The following is a 21,581-nucleotide window of genomic DNA, read 5'->3' on the forward strand; positions in this document are numbered from 1 at the left end:
GTCCTCCATGCTGATGCTTTCTAGTAAGTGTTTATTTCACCTTAGAGCTGGATTCACAACTGCACTGCTCAGTACTGCTGTATAATGTCCTCCATGTTTATGCTTTCTTGTAAATGTTTATCTCACCTTAGATCTGGATTCACAGCTACAATGCTCAGTACTGCTGTATAATGTCCTCCATGCTGATGCTTTCTAGTAACTGTTTATTTCAACTTAGAGCTGGATTCACAGTTAGACTTTTCAGTACTGCTGTATAATGTCCTCCATGCGGATGTTTTCTAGTAAGTTTTTATCTCACCTTATAGCAGGATTCACAGTTACACTTCTCAGTGCTGTTGTATATTGTTCTCCATGTTGATGCCGTCTAGTAAGTGTTTATCTCGCCCCAGAGCTGGATTTACATTTACACTGCTCAGTAGTGGTGTATAATTTCCTCCATGCTGATGCTTTCTAGTAAGTGTTTAGCTCACAGTAGAGTTGGATTCACATTTACACTTCTCAGTATTGCTGTATATTGTTCCCCATGCTGATGCCTTCTAGTAGGTGTTTATCTTACCCCAGAACTGGATTTACAGTTACACTGCTCAGTATTGCTGGGTAATGACCTAAATGCAGCAGCTTTCTAGTATGTTTTCCCTTATTCCAGTGCTGAAATCACAGCTGCACAGCTTAGTATAGAGACAGGAAAGCAGGAATCTCTCATGTCTCTGTGCGCTGTGTATGGGAGACATCATAGAAGGTAGTTTCCACCCACTAGCTCAGAGACAGCTGAAAATTAGAGAGAGAATCCGCAGAGGGGAAAGACGTTGCAGAAGCAAGATATAAATCATATAATAGCCGAAAATGTGTAATCCCTCATGTACACACACAGCAGCTTATTCTCAAAAGTCACCTGAAACTACACCTTAAAGGGACAGTCACATGTCTCTCAACATTCAATGACCAATCAGTCAGAAGTATCTAGAAGACCTTCCTATGCCTCCTCCAGAGATAATGGCTTTCATTGAAACCAGAGCTTCACTTCTGCAGGATCTCCAGAAACCCTTTGGGTTCTATAATGGCAGCCATTAATAGTTTCCTGTGTCGGAGGCTCGGATGCCATGGAGCCGTTCTACCCATTCCTGGTGATGAAGCCAATCGATTCTGTGCTCCATGTAATTACCGAGGCAGCAAGGCCAACTGTACCGAGATGGAAGAAATGACAGAATTCACCCCACATCAATCCATCCATCTTATAACTGTCACTTACATATAATATACAAATAACCTCATGTGATACAAATGTGACATCACTGGTTCTGATGACATCCTACAAGAGTCCATTGGTTAGACTTGCTATGGTCACTCCACCATTCCTCTCGAATTCCTTATTTCTCTGTCATTGATGTGTCTATCTCTGCTTTCTTCGTAGGTCACCAAGATGTTGGCGGTGGTGGTCGTGCTCTTTGCGCTTCTTTGGATGCCCTACCGGACTTTAGTTCTAGTAAACTCCTTTGTGGAGAATCCGTACTTGGACCCCTGGTTCCTTCTGTTCTGTCGAATCTGTGTTTACGCCAACAGTGCCATCAACCCCGTCATCTACAACCTCATGTCTCAGAAGTTCCGCACAGCTTTCAAGAGGTTGTGTAAATGTGGCCAAGTGGAGACCCAGAGGAGGAACACATACCTGACCACCACCAACTACAGCATGGTGAGAGATCCCACCAACGTCAGGTCCGAGAAGAAGGAGAAGCCACCACTAGAGAACCCAACCATTGTCCCCAAACAGTCCGACAAACCGAAGGTGGAGGGGGAATTGTATTATAGTATTGTCTAAGGTCACAGTGTTCTCCATGCTCCATTCCACCAGCAAAGGTGATGATCTACTGTAAGTCCAACAAGACATCTGTGATTAAAGAGCCACAGGGTCTGGGACTCTCAGCTCAAACCAGAAAAACCAAACCACAGTTCTGAGATCCCTCAGAATCCCAACAATGTGTACAACCATTGTTATAGCCACACATTATACTGTTGCTACATGTGGCTTCAAAATGTCCTGATGTTAGCCCCTGGAGTCAGGTGGGTGGTCTCAGGTCATGGGGATGCTCATGGGATGAGGTGGGTAGCCTCAGGTCATGGCATTGCCTATGGGGTCAGGTGGGTGGCATCAGGTCATGGGTGTTGCCCATGGAGTCAAGTGGGTAACCTCAGGTTATGGAGTTGCCCATGGAGTCAGATGGGTGGCCATAAGTCATGTGGTTGCCCATGGGGTCAGGTGGGTGGCCTCAGGTCATGGGGTTTCCCACAGGGTCAGGTGGGTAGCCTCAGGTAATGGGGTTGCCCATAGGGTCAGGAGGGTAGCGTCAGGTCATGTGGTTGCCCATGGGGTCAGGTGGGTGGCTTCAGGTCATGGGGTTTCCCACAGGGTCAGGTGGGTAGCCTCAGGTCATGGGGTTGCCCATAAGGTCAGGTGGGTGGCGTCAGGTCATGGGGTTGCCCATGGAGTCAGGTGGTGGCCTTTGGGTTATGGGGTTGCCAAGGGGGTCAAGTGGGTGACCTCAGGTCATTGGGTTGCCCATAAGGTCAGGTGGGTGGCGTCAGGTCATGGGGTTGCCCATGGAGTCAGGTGGTGGCCTTTGGGTTATGGGGTTGCCAAGGGGGTCAAGTGGGTGACCTCAGGTCATTGGGTTGCCCATAAGGTCAGGTGGGTGGCGTCAGGTCATGGGGTTGCCCATGGAGTCAGGTGGTGGCCTTTGGGTTATGGGGTTGCCAAGGGGGTCAAGTGGGTGACCTCAGGTCATTGGGTTGCCCACAGAGTCAAGTGGGTGGCCCCAGGTCTCCCCTCTATTAACACATCAACAGCTCTATGGTCACTGGGGATTGAGGATATGAGAGAGTTTGGGTGTTTTTGTAGGAATGTGACCCATCATGGACACCATTTGGGCCCCACCTAGATGCCAGCAGGAGATGGGGCCCTGACTGATTTTACTACAGGACCAACCTCTTCAGTGTATGTTCTTGGTGACCAATATTAAGTCTCCTCTGACTAGTTCCTATGGGGAATGTTTCGTGTACATTAAAGTCTTTATCTACCGGAGCTCAGGTTTATTACGATGCAAATCGGTGAGACCTTACATCTAGTGAGCGGGTGGGGAGATCTGGCCATAAACTACATCTGATTTTCATATGGCCATCAGCCTATCATTCTTTATCCAATGTCCCACATCTATGAAAAGTAGATGTAGCTGGGGGGGGGGGGGAGGCGGAAGCAGCAATGTCCTTCTGCCTGAAGCCCCGCCACCCGATAAGACACCAGTGTTATGCCTTGCTGCACATTATAGGTATGGGTCTTTCACCGACGGTGAACCAGGCCCGAGGGCTTCAAGTTACACCTCTGTTAAAATCCATGTATTCCAGAGATGGATCTCTAGCCTGAAAACTAATGGAAAAATGCAAATTTAGGATGGATAATATTATTTATCTGAGCTCACAAAGTGCCAGTCAGGGATTCACCCACCGACCTTTCTAGTGTCCTGTGATCGCTCCCTGCCCTGCTGAATGTCTGAAGAGTTGCATTGAGGCATGAGCTATTTTCCGTTCCCTAAATGGCACTTTGGAGGGGATTTCAGGAGATTTTCTCCCTTATTTCCGATTTATTAGGGTCTATATAGAAAGTAATGCCTGTGACGGAGCCCGTGCTGATGACAGATCTCTTTAAGATTGGTCATATTGGCTGAATTATCTTGTTCTCCTGTCGCCCCTGGAGCGTTATTTCCACTCGATATACCAGACCTTGTCGCCGGACGATATCTCAGAGACCTCAGTGTATTATCCTGGACACGGCCGTCACTGATTTTCCATTCTTCATGCTCATGCCATGCGACTTTTTTTTACAATAGCTTTCATTGTAATTTTACATTTTTCAAGAAGTTAATAATGCGATAAAAGATGGTACAAGTGAGACACCGTACATAACATAGAAATGCTTAAGAGTCCAGTGGGCGGTCCTATCTCTGACTGACAGCCTTCCCTGTATTGGTATGCTTACAGAGATAGCAGTCACCGATTAGGACCGCCCACTGGACTCCCAAGCTTAGGCACAGATACATTAGATGGACGTTGGCGATGGTTAGGCGGTTATCCAGACCTGTATAGTCTCGACATTCGGTTTGTGATCCTTTAATTTTTCTGTAACATTAGACCCAAGAATCCAAATCTAATGAAGATCTCCCGTCTCGGCCGCAGTCACACGGGTTACACAATACACAAGCCTCAAAGTGTTCTCATGTGTCCAAGTGCAAGAGGGTGTAACTGTATGTAAACCAGGTATTCATGGACAGTTACCAGAGATGATTAGTCATTGTTAATTGGCATCGACGCATCTTTGATATATTGTTACTTTTATATTGCTTAGGGAAAGAAATCTCCTGATGCTACCCAGAAACCATTCAATAAGCTGCTGTTGATGGATCCATAATTGTTATTATGTGGCACTATTTGATATTTTAGTTCATAATGGTGCACTGCTGCGTACAGTACGGGTTGTAGGGAGATTGTTATATTCACCCCATATTGTATAATTTATATCTGGTGATTACTGGAAATCATCAACAAGCTGCTGTTGATGGATCCCTCCTCATCTTTAAGTATCTCCTTTTGCTAATTGAGTACATAGTGAAGACACTTTTTGTAGATGAGAAGTGTTAAAGCCGTTCAGGCTCTTAGGTTTCTACCAAGTCTTGGATGCACAGTAATGTGTCTTTTCACCTTAGTGCACTCAAAGTACTAAGTAGAGATCCAAGTATCAGATCCCTTTACAGCAGCTTGTTGGTGGATCTGCCATTCCTTGTTATATATAGTAGGACCAAAGAATGAATGTGCCGGTGCGGACGCCTCTGTGTAATCATTTCTTTTTCTACGCTACGATGAAATAAACCATGACGGGGATGAAGCTCGGGGGCCATATATAGTGAAGACGTCTGTATGTAGCTGCTGCCGATATTTTTAAGTATTAATACGATGTCATGTAGTTCAGTATATAATATAAAAATAAAATGTTCCCTCTGTTACATCTGCGGGTATTCATTTCACCTAAAGGAACTCCCCAAACATCACAAAATGTCCTTCTCGTTCCGTCCCCTCCAGCAAAGGAGACTAATGAGGGCAGGGTGTGTAAAGTGGAAATGTATGAATCCCTAAGTGCCCCCACAACAACAGCGACGTCCACAGCGGCCCCCACAACAACAGCGACGGCCACAGCGCCCCCCACAACAACAGCGACGTCCACAGCGCCCCCCACAACAACAGCGACGTCCACAGCGCCCTCCACAATAACAGCGACGTCCACAGCGCCCTCCACAATAACAGCGACGTCCACAGCGCCCTCCACAATAACAGTGATATCCACAGTGCCCCCATAATAACAGTGACATCCACAGTGCTCCCATAATAACAGCGACATCCACAGTGCTCCCATAATAACAGTGATATCCACAGTGCTCCCATAATAACAGTGATATCCACAGTGCCCCCATAATAACAGTGATATCCACAGTGCCCCCATAATAACAGTGATATCCACAGTGCTCCCATAATAACAGTGACATCCACAGTGCCCCCATAATAACAGCGACATCCACAGTGCTCCCATAATAACAGTGATATCCACAGTGCCCCCATAATAACAGCGATATCCACAGTGCTCCCATAATAACAGTGATATCCACAGTGCTCCCATAATAACAGTGATATCCACAGTGCTCCCATAATAACAGTGACATCCACAGTGCTCCCATAATAACAGTGACATCCACAGTGCTCCCATAATAACAGTGACATCCACAGTGCTCCCATAATAACAGTGATATCCACAGTGCCCCCATAATAACAGCGATATCCACAGTGCTCCCATAATAACAGTGACATCCACAGTGCTCCCATAATAACAGTGATATCCACAGTGCTCCCATAATAACAGTGATATCCACAGTGCTCCCATAATAACAGTGATATCCACAGTGCTCCCATAATAACAGTGACATCCACAGTGCCCCCATAATAACAGTGATATCCACAGTGCTCCCATAATAACAGTGACATCCACAGTGCTCCCATAATACAGTGATATCCACAGTGCTCCCATAATAACAGTGACATCCACAGTGCCCCCATAATAACAGCGACATCCACAGTGCTCCCATAATAACAGCGACATCCACAGTGCTCCCATAATAACAGTGATATCCACAGTGCTCCCATAATAACAGTGATATCCACAGTGCTCCCATAATAACAGTGACATCCACAGTGCTCCCATAATACAGTGATATCCACAGTGCTCCCATAATAACAGTGACATCCACAGTGCCCCCATAATAACAGCGACATCCACAGTGCTCCCATAATAACAGCGACATCCACAGTGCTCCCATAATAACAGCGACATCCACAGTGATCCCATAATAACAGCGACATCCACAGTGCTCCCATAATAACAGTGATATCCACAGTGCCCCCATAATAACAGTGACATCCACAGTGCCCCCATAATAACAGTGACATCCACAGTGCCCCCATAATAACAGTGACATCCACAGTGCCCCCATAATAACAGTGACATCCACAGTGCCCCCATAATAACAGTGACATCCACAGTGCCCGCATAATAACAGTGATATCCACAGTGCCCCCATAATAACAGTGATATCCACAGTGCTCCATAATAACAGTGATATCCACAGTGCTCCCATAATAACAGTGACATCCACAGTGCTCCATAATAACAGTGACATCCACAGTGCTCCCATAATAACAGTGACATCCACAGTGCCCCCATAATAACAGTGACATCCACAGTGCCCGCATAATAACAGTGATATCCACAGTGCCCCCATAATAACAGTGATATCCACAGTGCCCGCATAATAACAGTGATATCCACAGTGCCCCCATAATAACAGTGACATCCACAGTGCTCCCATAATAACAGTGACATCCACAGTGCCCCCATAATAACAGTGATATCCACAGTGCCCCCATAATAACAGTGACATCCACAGTGCTCCCATAATAACAGTGATATCCACAGTGCTCCCATAATAACAGTGACATCCACAGTGCCCCCATAATAACAGTGACATCCACAGTGCTCCCATAATAACAGTGACATCCACAGTACCCCCATAATAACAGTGATATCCACAGTGCTCCCATAATAACAGTGACATCCACAGTGCTCCATAATAACAATGACATCCACAGTACCCCCATAATAACAGTGATATCCACAGTGCTCCCATAATAACAGCGATATCCACAGTGCCCCCATAATAACAGCGATATCCACAGTGCCCCCATAATAACAGTGATATCCACAGTGCTCCCATAATAACAGTGATATCCACAGTGCTCCCATAATAACAGCGATATCCACAGTGCTCCCATAATAACAGTGATATCCACAGTGCTCCCATAATAACAGTGATATCCACAGTGCTCCCATAATAACAGTGACATCCACAGTGCCCCCATAATAACAGTGATATCCACAGTGCTCCCATAATAACAGTGACATCCACAGTGCTCCATAATAACAGCGATATCCACAGTGCTCCATAATAACAGTGACATCCACAGTGCTCCCATAATAACAGTGACATCCACAGTGCTCCATAATAACAGTGATATCCACAGTGCTCCCATAATAACAGTGACATCCACAGTGCTCCCATAATAACAGTGACATCCACAGTGCCCCCATAATAACAGTGACATCCACAGTGCTCCCATAATAACAGTGATATCCACAGTGCTCCCATAATAACAGTGACATCCACAGTGCTCCCATAATAACAGTGATATCCACAGTGCTCCCATAATAACAGTGATATCCACAGTGCTCCCATAATAACAGTGACATCCACAGTGCCCCCATAATAACAGCGACATCCACAGTGCTCCCATAATAACAGCGACATCCACAGTGCTCCCATAATAACAGCGACATCCACAGTGCTCCCATAATAACAGTGACATCCACAGTGCCCCCATAATAACAGTGATATCCACAGTGCCCCCATAATAACAGTGACATCCACAGTGCCCCATAATAACAGTGACATCCACAGTGCTCTCATAATAACAGTGACATCCACAGTGCTCCCATAATAACAGTGACATCCACAGTGCCCCCATAATAACAGTGATATCCACAGTGCCCCCATAATAACAGCGACATCCACAGTGCCCCCATAATAACAGCGACATCCACAGTGCTCTCATAATAACAGTGACATCCACAGTGCTCCCATAATAACAGTGACATCCACAGTGCCCCCATAATAACAGTGACATCCACAGTGCCCCCATAATAACAGTGACATCCACAGTGCCCGCATAATAACAGTGATATCCACAGTGCCCCCATAATAACAGTGATATCCACAGTGCTCCATAATAACAGTGATATCCACAGTGCTCCCATAATAACAGTGACATCCACAGTGCTCCATAATAACAGTGACATCCACAGTGCTCCCATAATAACAGTGACATCCACAGTGCCCCCATAATAACAGTGACATCCACAGTGCCCGCATAATAACAGTGATATCCACAGTGCCCCCATAATAACAGTGATATCCACAGTGCCCGCATAATAACAGTGATATCCACAGTGCCCCCATAATAACAGTGACATCCACAGTGCTCCCATAATAACAGTGACATCCACAGTGCCCCCATAATAACAGTGATATCCACAGTGCCCCCATAATAACAGTGACATCCACAGTGCTCCCATAATAACAGTGATATCCACAGTGCTCCCATAATAACAGTGACATCCACAGTGCCCCCATAATAACAGTGACATCCACAGTGCTCCCATAATAACAGTGACATCCACAGTACCCCCATAATAACAGTGATATCCACAGTGCTCCCATAATAACAGCGATATCCACAGTGCCCCCATAATAACAGCGATATCCACAGTGCCCCCATAATAACAGTGATATCCACAGTGCTCCCATAATAACAGTGATATCCACAGTGCTCCCATAATAACAGCGATATCCACAGTGCTCCCATAATAACAGTGATATCCACAGTGCTCCCATAATAACAGTGATATCCACAGTGCTCCCATAATAACAGTGACATCCACAGTGCCCCCATAATAACAGTGATATCCACAGTGCTCCCATAATAACAGTGACATCCACAGTGCTCCATAATAACAGCGATATCCACAGTGCTCCATAATAACAGTGACATCCACAGTGCTCCATAATAACAGTGATATCCACAGTGCTCCCATAATAACAGTGACATCCACAGTGCTCCCATAATAACAGTGACATCCACAGTGCCCCCATAATAACAGTGACATCCACAGTGCTCCCATAATAACAGTGATATCCACAGTGCTCCCATAATAACAGTGACATCCACAGTGCTCCCATAATAACAGTGATATCCACAGTGCTCCCATAATAACAGTGATATCCACAGTGCTCCCATAATAACAGTGACATCCACAGTGCCCCCATAATAACAGCGACATCCACAGTGCTCCCATAATAACAGCGACATCCACAGTGCTCCCATAATAACAGCGACATCCACAGTGCTCCCATAATAACAGTGACATCCACAGTGCCCCCATAATAACAGTGATATCCACAGTGCCCCCATAATAACAGTGACATCCACAGTGCCCCATAATAACAGTGACATCCACAGTGCCCGCATAATAACAGTGACATCCACAGTGCTCCCATAATAACAGCGACATCCACAGTGCTCTCATAATAACAGTGACATCCACAGTGCTCCCATAATAACAGTGACATCCACAGTGCTCCCATAATAACACTGACATCCACAGTGCTCCCATAATAACAGTGACATCCACAGTGCTCCCATAATAACAGTGACATCCACAGTGCTCCCATAATAACAGTGACATCCACAGTGCTCCCATAATAACAGCGATATCCACAGTGCCCCCATAATAACAGTGATATCCACAGTGCCCCCATAATAACAGTGATATCCACAGTGCTCCCATAATAACAGTGATATCCACAGTGCTCCCATAATAACAGTGATATCCACAGTGCTCCCATAATAACAGCGATATCCACAGTGCTCCCATAATAACAGTGATATCCACAGTGCTCCCATAATAACAGTGATATCCACAGTGCTCCCATAATAACAGTGATATCCACAGTGCTCCCATAATAACAGCGATATCCACAGTGCCCCCATAATAACAGCGATATCCACAGTGCTCCCATAATAACAGTGATATCCACAGTGCTCCCATAATAACAGTGATATCCACAGTGCTCCCATAATAACAGTGATATCCACAGTGCTCCCATAATAACAGCGATATGCACAGTGCCCCCATAATAACAGTGATATCCACAGTGCCCCCATAATAACAGTGATATCCACAGTGCTCCCATAATAACAGTGATATCCACAGTGCTCCCATAATAACAGTGATATCCACAGTGCCCCCATAATAACAGTGATATCCACAGTGCCCCCATAACAGTGATATCCACAGTGCTCCCATAATAACAGTGATATCCACAGTGCTCCCATAATAACAGTGATATCCACAGTGCTCCCATAATAACAGTGATATCCACAGTGCTCCCATAATAACAGCGATATCCACAGTGCCCCCATAATAACAGTGATATCCACAGTGCCCCCATAATAACAGTGATATCCACAGTGCTCCCATAATAACAGTGACATCCACAGTGCTCCCATAATAACAGTGACATCCACAGTGCCCCCATAATAACAGTGATATCCACAGTGCCCCCATAATAACAGTGACATCCACAGTGCTCCCATAATAACAGCGACATCCACAGTGCTCCCATAATAATAGTGATATCCACAGTGCCCCCATAATAACAGTGACATCCACAGTGCTCCCATAATAACAGTGACATCCACAGTGCTCCCATAATAACAGTGACATCCACAGTGCTCCCATAATAACAGTGACATCCACAGTGCTCCCATAATAACAGTGACATCCACAGTGCTCCCATAATAACAGCGACATCCACAGTGCTCCCATAATAACAGCGACATCCACAGTGCTCCCATAATAACAGTGACATCCACAGTGCTCCCATAATAACAGTGACATCCACAGTGCTCCCATAATAACAGTGACATCCACAGTGCTCCCATAATAACAGCGACATCCACAGTGCCCCCATAATAACAGTGACATCCACAGTGCTCCCATAATAACAGAGATATCCACAGTGCTCCCATAATAACAGTGACATCCACAGTGCCCCCATAATAACAGTGATATCCACAGTGCTCCCATAATAACAGTGACATCCACAGTGCCCCCATAATAACAGTGATATCCACAGTGCCCCCATAATAACAGTGATATCCACAGTGCTCCCATAATAACAGTGACATCCACAGTGCCCCCATAATAACAGTGATATCCACAGTGCTCCCATAATAACAGTGACATCCACAGTGCTCCCATAATAACAGCGACATCCACAGTGCTCCCATAATAACAGTGACATCCACAGTGCTCCCATAATAACAGTGACATCCACAGTGCTCCCATAATAACAGCGACATCCACAGTGCTCCCATAATAACAGTGATATCCACAGTGCTCCCATAATAACAGTGACATCCACAGTGCTCCCATAATAACAGTGATATCCACAGTGCTCCCATAATAACAGCGATATCCACAGTGCTCCCATAATAACAGTGATATCCACAGTACTCCCATAATAACAGTGATATCCACAGTGCTCCCATAATAACAGTGACATCCACAGTGCCCCCATAATAACAGTGATATCCACAGTGCTCCCATAATAACAGCGATATCCACAGTGCTCCCATAATAACAGCGATATCCACAGTGCTCCCATAATAACAGCGAGATCCACAGTGCCCCCATAATAACAGTGATATCCACAGTGCTCCCATAATAACAGTGACATCCACAGTGCTCCCATAATAACAGTGACATCCACAGTGCCCCCATAATAACAGTGATATCCACAGTGCTCCCATAATAACAGTGATATCCACAGTGCTCCCATAATAACAGTGATATCCACAGTGCTCCCATAATAACAGTGATATCCACAGTGCCCCCATAATAACAGTGATATCCACAGTGCCCCCATAATAACAGTGACATCCACAGTGCCCCCATAATAACAGTGATATCCACAGTGCTCCCATAATAACAGTGATATCCACAGTGCTCCCATAATAACAGTGATATCCACAGTGCTCCCATAATAACAGTGACATCCACAGTGCTCCCATAATAACAGTGATATCCACAGTGCCCCCATAATAACAGTGACATCCACAGTGCTCCCATAATAACAGTGACATCCACAGTGCCCCCATAATAACAGCGACATCCACAGTGCTCCCATAATAACAGTGATATCCACAGTGCTCCCATAATAACAGTGATATCCACAGTGCTCCCATAATAGCAGTGACATCCACAGTGCCCCCATAATAACAGTGACATCCACAGTGCTCCCATAATAACAGTGATATCCACAGTGCTCCCATAATAACAGTGATATCCACAGTGCCTCCATAATAACAGTGACATCCACAGTGCTCCCATAATAACAGTGATATCCACAGTGCCTCCATAATAACAGTGATATCCACAGTGCTCCCATAATAACAATGATATCCACAGTGCCCCCATAATAACAATGATATCCACAGTGCCTCCATAATAACAGTGATATCCACAGTGCACCCATAATAACAGTGATATCCACAGTGCTCCCATAATAACAGTGATATCCACAGTGCCTCCATAATAGCAGTGACATCCACAGTGCTCCCATAATAACAGTGACATCCACAGTGCCTCCATAATAACAGTGATATCCACAGTGCACCCATAATAACAGTGATATCCACAGTGCTCCCATAATAACAGTGATATCCACAGTGCCTCCATAATAACAGTGATATCCACAGTGCTCCCATAATAACAGTGATATCCACAGTGCTCCCATAATAACAGTGATATCCACAGTGCTCCCATAATAACAGTGATATCCACAGTGCTCCATAATAACAGTGATATCCACAGTGCTCCCATAATAACAGTGACATCCACAGTGCTCCCATAATAACAGTGATATCCACAGTGCTCCCATAATAACAGTGATATCCACAGTGCTCCCATAATAACAGTGACATCCACAGTGCTCCCATAATAACAGTGACATCCACAGTGCTCCCATAATAACAGTGATATCCACAGTGCTCCCATAATAACAGTGATATCCACAGTGCTCCCATAATAACAGTGACATCCACAGTGCTCCCATAATAACAGTGATATCCACAGTGCTCCCATAATAACAGTGACATCCACAGTGCTCCCATAATAACAGTGACATCCACAGTGCCCCATAATAACAGTGACATCCACAGTGCTCCCATAATAACAGTGATATCCACAGTGCTCCCATAATAACAGCGACATCCACAGTGCCCCCATAATAACAGTGATATCCACAGTGCTCCCATAATAACAGTGATATCCACAGTGCTCCCATAATAACAGCGACATCCACAGTGCTCCCATAATAACAGTGATATCCACAGTGCCCCCATAATAACAGTGATATCCACAGTGCCCCCATAATAACAGCGACATCCACAGTGCTCCCATAATAACAGTGATATCCACAGTGCTCCCATAATAACAGCGACATCCACAGTGCTCCCATAATAACAGTGATATCCACAGTGCCCCCATAATAACAGTGATATACACAGTGCTCCCATAATAACAGTGATATCCACAGTGCCCCCATAATAACAGTGATATCCACAGTGCTCCCATAATAACAGTGACATCCACAGTGCTCCCATAATAACAGTGATATCCACAGTGCCCCCATAATAACAGTGATATCCACAGTGCTCCCATAATAACAGCGACATCCACAGTGCTCCCATAATAACAGTGATATCCACAGTGCCTCCATAATAACAGTGATATCCACAGTGCTCCCATAATAGCAGTGACATCCACAGTGCTCCCATAATAACAGTGATATCCACAGTGCTCCCATAATAACAGTGATATCCACAGTGCTCCATAATAACAGTGATATCCACAGTGCTCCCATAATAACAGTGACATCCACAGTGCTCCCATAATAACAGTGATATCCACAGTGCTCCCATAATAACAGTGATATCCACAGTGCTCCCATAATAACAGTGACATCCACAGTGCTCCCATAATAACAGTGACATCCACAGTGCTCCCATAATAACAGTGATATCCACAGTGCTCCCATAATAACAGTGATATCCACAGTGCTCCCATAATAACAGTGACATCCACAGTGCTCCCATAATAACAGTGATATCCACAGTGCTCCCATAATAACAGTGACATCCACAGTGCTCCCATAATAACAGTGACATCCACAGTGCCCCATAATAACAGTGACATCCACAGTGCTCCCATAATAACAGTGATATCCACAGTGCTCCCATAATAACAGCGACATCCACAGTGCCCCCATAATAACAGTGATATCCACAGTGCTCCCATAATAACAGTGATATCCACAGTGCTCCCATAATAACAGCGACATCCACAGTGCTCCCATAATAACAGTGATATCCACAGTGCCCCCATAATAACAGTGATATCCACAGTGCCCCCATAATAACAGCGACATCCACAGTGCTCCCATAATAACAGTGATATCCACAGTGCTCCCATAATAACAGCGACATCCACAGTGCTCCCATAATAACAGTGATATCCACAGTGCCCCCATAATAACAGTGATATACACAGTGCTCCCATAATAACAGTGATATCCACAGTGCCCCCATAATAACAGTGATATCCACAGTGCTCCCATAATAACAGTGACATCCACAGTGCTCCCATAATAACAGTGATATCCACAGTGCCCCCATAATAACAGTGATATCCACAGTGCTCCCATAATAACAGCGACATCCACAGTGCTCCCATAATAACAGTGATATCCACAGTGCTCCCATAATAACAGTGATATCCACAGTGCCCCCATAAGAACAGTGATATCCACAGTGCTCCCATAATAACAGTGATATCCACAGTGCCCCCATAATAACAGTGATATCCACAGTGCTCCCATAATAACAGTGATATCCACAGTGCCCCCATAATAACAGTGATATCCACAGTGCCCCCATAATAACAGCGACATCCACAGTGCTCCCATAATAACAGTGATATCCACAGTGCTCCCATAATAACAGCGACATCCACAGTGCTCCCATAATAACAGTGATATCCACAGTGCCCCCATAATAACAGTGATATCCACAGTGCCCCCATAATAACAGCGACATCCACAGTGCTCCCATAATAACAGTGATATCCACAGTGCTCCCATAATAACAGCGACATCCACAGTGCTCCCATAATAACAGTGATATCCACAGTGCCCCCATAATAACAGTGATATACACAGTGCTCCCATAATAACAGTGATATCCACAGTGCCCCCATAATAACAGTGATATCCACAGTGCTCCCATAATAACAGTGACATCCACAGTGCTCCCATAATAACAGTGATATCCACAGTGCCCCCATAATAACAGTGATATCCACAGTGCTCCCATAATAACAGTGATATCCACAGTGCCCCCATAATAACAGTGATATCCACAGTGCCCCCATAATAACAGCGACATCCACAGTGCTCCCATAATAACAGTGATATCCACAGTGCTCCCATAATAACAGTGATATCCACAGTGCCCCCATAAGAACAGTGATATCCACAGTGCTCCCATAATAACAGTGATATCCACAGTGCCCCCATAATAACAGTGATATCCACAGTGCTCCCATAATAACAGTGATATCCACAGTGCCCCCATAATAACAGTGATATCCACAGTGCCCCCATAATAACAGCGACATCCACAGTGCTCCCATAATAACAGTGATATCCACAGTGCTCCCATAATAACAGTGATATCCACAGTGCTCCCATAATAACAGTGATATCCACAGTGCCCCCATAATAACAGTGATATCCACAGTGCTCCCATAATAACAGTGATATCCACAGTGCCCCCATAATAACAGTGATATCCACAGTGCCCTCATAATAACAGCGACATCCACAGTGCTCCCATAATAACAGTGATATCCACAGTGCTCCCATAATAACAGCGACATCCACAGTGCTCCCATAATAACAGCGACATCCACAGTGCCCCCATAATAACAGTGATATCCACAGTGCTCCCATAATAACAGTGATATCCACAGTGCCCCCATAATAACAGTGATATCCACAGTGCTCCCATAATAACAGTGATATCCACAGTGCCCCCATAATAACAGTGATATCCACAGTGCCCTCATAATAACAGCGACATCCACAGTGCTCCCATAATAACAGTGATATCCACAGTGCTCCCATAATAACAGCGACATCCACAGTGCTCCCATAATAACAGCGACATTCACAGTGCCCCCATAATAACAGTGATATCCACAGTGCTCCCATAATAACAGTGATATCCACAGTGCCCCCATAATAACAGTGACATCCACAGTGCTCCCATAATAACAGTGATATCCACAGTGCTCCCATAATAACAGTGATATCCACAGTGCTCCCATAATAACAGTGATATCCACAGTGCCCCCATAATAACAGTGATATCCACAGTGCCCCCATAATAACAGTGACATCCACAGTGCCCCCATAATAACAGTGACATCCACAGTGCTCCCATAATAACAGTGACATCCACAGTGCCCCCATAATAACAGTGATATCCACAGTGCCCCCATAATAACAGTGACATCCACAGTGCTCCCATAATAACAGCGACATCCACAGTGCCCCCATAATAACAGTGATATCCACAGTGCTCCCATAATAACAGTGATATCCACAGTGCCCCCATAATAACAGTGATATCCACAGTGCCCCCATAATAACAGTGATATCCACAGTGCCCCCATAATAACAGTGATATCCACAGTGCCCCCATAATAACAGTGACATCCACAGTGCTCCCATAACAGTGATATCCACAGTGCTCCCATAATAACAGTGATATCCACAGTGCTCCCATAATAACAGTGATATCCACAGTGCCCCCATAATAACAGTGATATCCACAGTGCCCCCATAATAACAGTGACATCCACAGTGCTCCCATAATAACAGTGACATCCACAGTGCTCCCATAATAACAGTGATATCCACAGTGCTCCCATAACAGTGATATCCACAGTGCTCCCATAATAACAGTGATATCCACAGTGCTCCCATAATAACAGTGACATCCACAGTGCTCCCATAATAACAGTGATATCCACAGTGCCCCCATAATAACAGTGATATCCACAGTGCTCCCATAATAACAGTGATATCCACAGTGCTCCCATAATAACAGTGATATCCACAGTGCCCCCATAATAACAGTGATATCCACAGTGCCCCCATAATAACAGTGACATCCACAGTGCCCCCATAATAACAGTGACATCCACAGTGCCCCCATAATAACAGTGATATCCACAGTGCTCCCATAATAACAGTGATATCCACAGTGCTCCCATAATAACAGTGACATCCACAGTGCTCCCATAATAACAGTGATATCCACAGTGCCCCCATAATAACAGTGATATCCACAGTGCCCCCATAATAACAGTGATATCCACAGTGCCCCCATAATAACAGTGACATCCACAGTGCTCCCATAATAACAGTGACATCCACAGTGCTCCCATAATAACAGTGATATCCACAGTGCCCCCATAATAACAGTGATATCCACAGTGCCCCCATAATAACAGTGATATCCACAGTGCTCCCATAATAACAGTGACATCCACAGTGCTCCCATAATAACAGTGACATCCACAGTGCTCCCATAATAACAGTGACATCCACAGTGCCCCATAATAACAGTGACATCCACAGTGCTCCCATAATAACAGTGATATCCACAGTGCTCCCATAATAACAGCGACATCCACAGTGCTCCCATAATAACAGTGATATCCACAGTGCCCCCATAATAACAGCGACATCCACAGTGCTCCCATAATAACAGTGATATCCACAGTGCCCCCATAATAACAGTGATATCCACAGTGCTCCCATAATAACAGTGATATCCACAGTGCTCCCATAATAACAGTGATATCCACAGTGCCCCCATAATAACAGCGACATCCACAGTGCTCCCATAATAACAGTGATATCCACAGTGCTCCCATAATAACAGCGACATCCACAGTGCCCCCATAATAACAGTGATATCCACAGTGCCCCCATAATAACAGTGACATCCACAGTGCTCCCATAATAACAGTGATATCCACAGTGCTCCCATAATAACAGTGATATCCACAGTGCTCCCATAATAACAGCGACATCCACAGTGCCCCCATAATAACAGTGATATCCACAGTGCCCCCATAATAACAGCGACATCCACAGTGCTCCCATAATAACAGTGATATCCACAGTGCTCCCATAATAACAGCGACATCCACAGTGCCCCCATAATAACAGTGATATCCACAGTGCCCCCATAATAACAGTGATATCCACAGTGCTCCCATAATAACAGTGATATCCACAGTGCTCCCATAATAACAGTGATATCCACAGTGCTCCCATAATAACAGCGACATCCACAGTGCTCCCATAATAACAGTGATATCCACAGTGCTCCCATAATAACAGTGATATCCACAGTGCTCCCATAATAACAGTGATATCCACAGTGCTCCCATAATAACAGTGATATCCACAGTGCTCCCATAATAACAGCGACATCCACAGTGCCCCCATAATAACAGTGATATCCACAGTGCCCCCATAATAACAGTGATATCCACAGTGCCCCCATAATAACAGCGACATCCACAGTGCTCCCATAATAACAGTGATATCCACAGTGCTCCCATAATAACAGCGACATCCACAGTGCTCCCATAATAACAGTGATATCCACAGTGCCCCCATAATAACAGTGACATCCACAGTGCCCCCATAATAACAGTGATATCCACAGTGCTCCCATAATAACAGTGATATCCACAGTGCTCCCATAATAACAGCGACATCCACAGTGCTCCATAATAACAGTGATATCCACAGTGCCCCCATAATAACAGTGACATCCACAGTGCCCCCATAATAACAGCGACATCCACAGTGCTCCCATAATAACAGTGATATCCACAGTGCTCCCATAATAACAGAGACATCCACAGTGCTCCCATAATAACAGTGACATCCACAGTGCTCCCATAATAACAGTGATATCCACAGTGCTCCCATAATAACAGTGATATCCACAGTGCTCCCATAATAACAGTGATATCCACAGTGCCCCCATAATAACAGTGACATCCACAGTGCTCCCATAATAACAGCGACATCCACAGTGCTCCCATAATAACAGCGACATCCACAGTGCTCCCATAATAACAGCGACATCCACAGTGCTCCCATAATAACAGCGACATCCACAGTGCTCCCATAATAACAGTGATATCCACAGTGCTCCCATAATAACAGCGACATCCACAGTGCTCCCATAATAACAGTGATATCCACAGTGCCCCCATAATAACAGTGACATCCACAGTGCCCCCATAATAACAGTGATATCCACAGTGCTCCCATAATAACAGTGATATCCACAGTGCTCCCATAATAACAGCGACATCCACAGTGCTCCATAATAACAGTGATATCCACAGTGCCCCCATAATAACAGTGACATCCACAGTGCCCCCATAATAACAGCGACATCCACAGTGCTCCCATAATAACAGTGATATCCACAGTGCTCCCATAATAACAGAGACATCCACAGTGCTCCCATAATAACAGTGACATCCACAGTGCTCCCATAATAACAGTGACATCCACAGTGCTCCCATAATAACAGTGACATCCACAGTGCTCCATAATAACAGTGACATCCACAGTGCTCCCATAATAACAGCGACATCCACAGTGCTCCCATAATAACAGTGATATCCACAGTGCCCCCATAATAACAGTGATATCCACAGTGCCCCCATAATAACAGCGACATCCACAGTGCTCCCATAATAACAGCGACATCCACAGTGCTCCCATAATAACAGTGATATCCACAGTGCTCCCATAATAACAGTGATATCCACAGTGCTCCCATAATAACAGTGATATCCACAGTGCCCCCATAATAACAGTGACATCCACAGTGCTCCCATAATAACAGCGACATCCACAGTGCTCCCATAATAACAGCGACATCCACAGTGCTCCCATAATAACAGTGATATCCACAGTGCCCCCATAATAACAGCGACATCCACAGTGCTCCCATAATAACAGTGACATCCACAGTGCTCCCATAATAACAGTGATATCCACAGTGCCCCCATAATAACAGTGACATCCACAGTGCTCCCATAATAACAGCGACATCCACAGTGCTCCCATAATAACAGCGACATCCACAGTGCTCCCATAATAACAGTGATATCCACAGTGCCCCCATAATAACAGTGATATCCACAGTGCTCCCATAATAACAGCGACATCCACAGTGCTCCCATAATAACAGTGATATCCACAGTGCCCCCATAATAACAGTGATATCCACAGTGCCCCCATAATAACAGCGACATCCACAGTGCTCCCATAATAACAGCGACATCCACAGTGCTCCCATAATAACAGTGATATCCACAGTGCCCCCATAATAACAGTGATATCCACAGTGCTCCCATAATAACAGTGACATCCACAGTGCTCCCATAATAACAGCGACATCCACAGTGCTCCCATAATAACAGTGATATCCACAGTGCCCCCATAATAACAGTGATATCCACAGTGCCCCCATAATAACAGCGACATCCACAGTGCCCCCATAATAACAGTGATATCCACAGTGCCCCCATAATAACAGTGATATCCACAGTGCTCCCATAATAACAGTGATATCCACAGTGCTCCCATAATAACAGTGATATCCACAGTGCTCCCATAATAACAGTGACATCCACAGTGCTCCCATAATAACAGTGACATCCACAGTGCTCCCATAATAACAGTGACATCCACAGTGCTCCCATAATAACAGTGACATCCACAGTGCTCCCATAATAACAGCGACATCCACAGTGCTCCCATAATAACAGTGATATCCACAGTGCCCCATAATAACAGTGATATCCACAGTGCCCCCATAATAACAGCGACATCCACAGTGCTCCCATAATAACAGTGATATCCACAGTGCCCCCATAATAACAGTGATATCCACAGTGCCCCCATAATAACAGCGACATCCACAGTGCCCCCATAATAACAGTGATATCCACAGTGCCCCCTTAATAACAGTGATATCCACAGTGCTCCCATAATAACAGTGATATCCACAGTGCTCCCATAATAAGAGTGACATCCACAGTGCTCCCATAATAACAGAGACATCCACAGTGCTCCCATAATAAC

At 45.1% G+C, this 21,581-nt stretch overlaps 1 protein-coding gene across 1 annotated transcript in view; it reads left to right on the top strand.

Moving 5' to 3' along the window:
• The window catches only part of LOC141175783 (thyrotropin-releasing hormone receptor-like), a 40,834-nt gene extending 35,786 nt beyond the window's left edge, over positions 1-5,048 (top strand). The window contains exon 4 of the mRNA XM_073659713.1: positions 1,412-5,048. Within this exon, the coding sequence (XP_073515814.1) occupies positions 1,412-1,816 (405 nt within the window). The 3' untranslated portion in view covers positions 1,817-5,048. The remainder of the gene's footprint in view (positions 1-1,411) is intronic.
• Positions 5,049-21,581: the final 16,533 nt, after the last annotated feature.

Source organism: Phyllobates terribilis, unplaced genomic scaffold (assembly GCF_046119375.1).
Source record: "Phyllobates terribilis strain yellow unplaced genomic scaffold, ASM4611937v1 Scaffold_14__1_contigs__length_39327217, whole genome shotgun sequence".
Classification (NCBI taxonomy): domain Eukaryota; kingdom Metazoa; phylum Chordata; class Amphibia; order Anura; family Dendrobatidae; genus Phyllobates; species Phyllobates terribilis.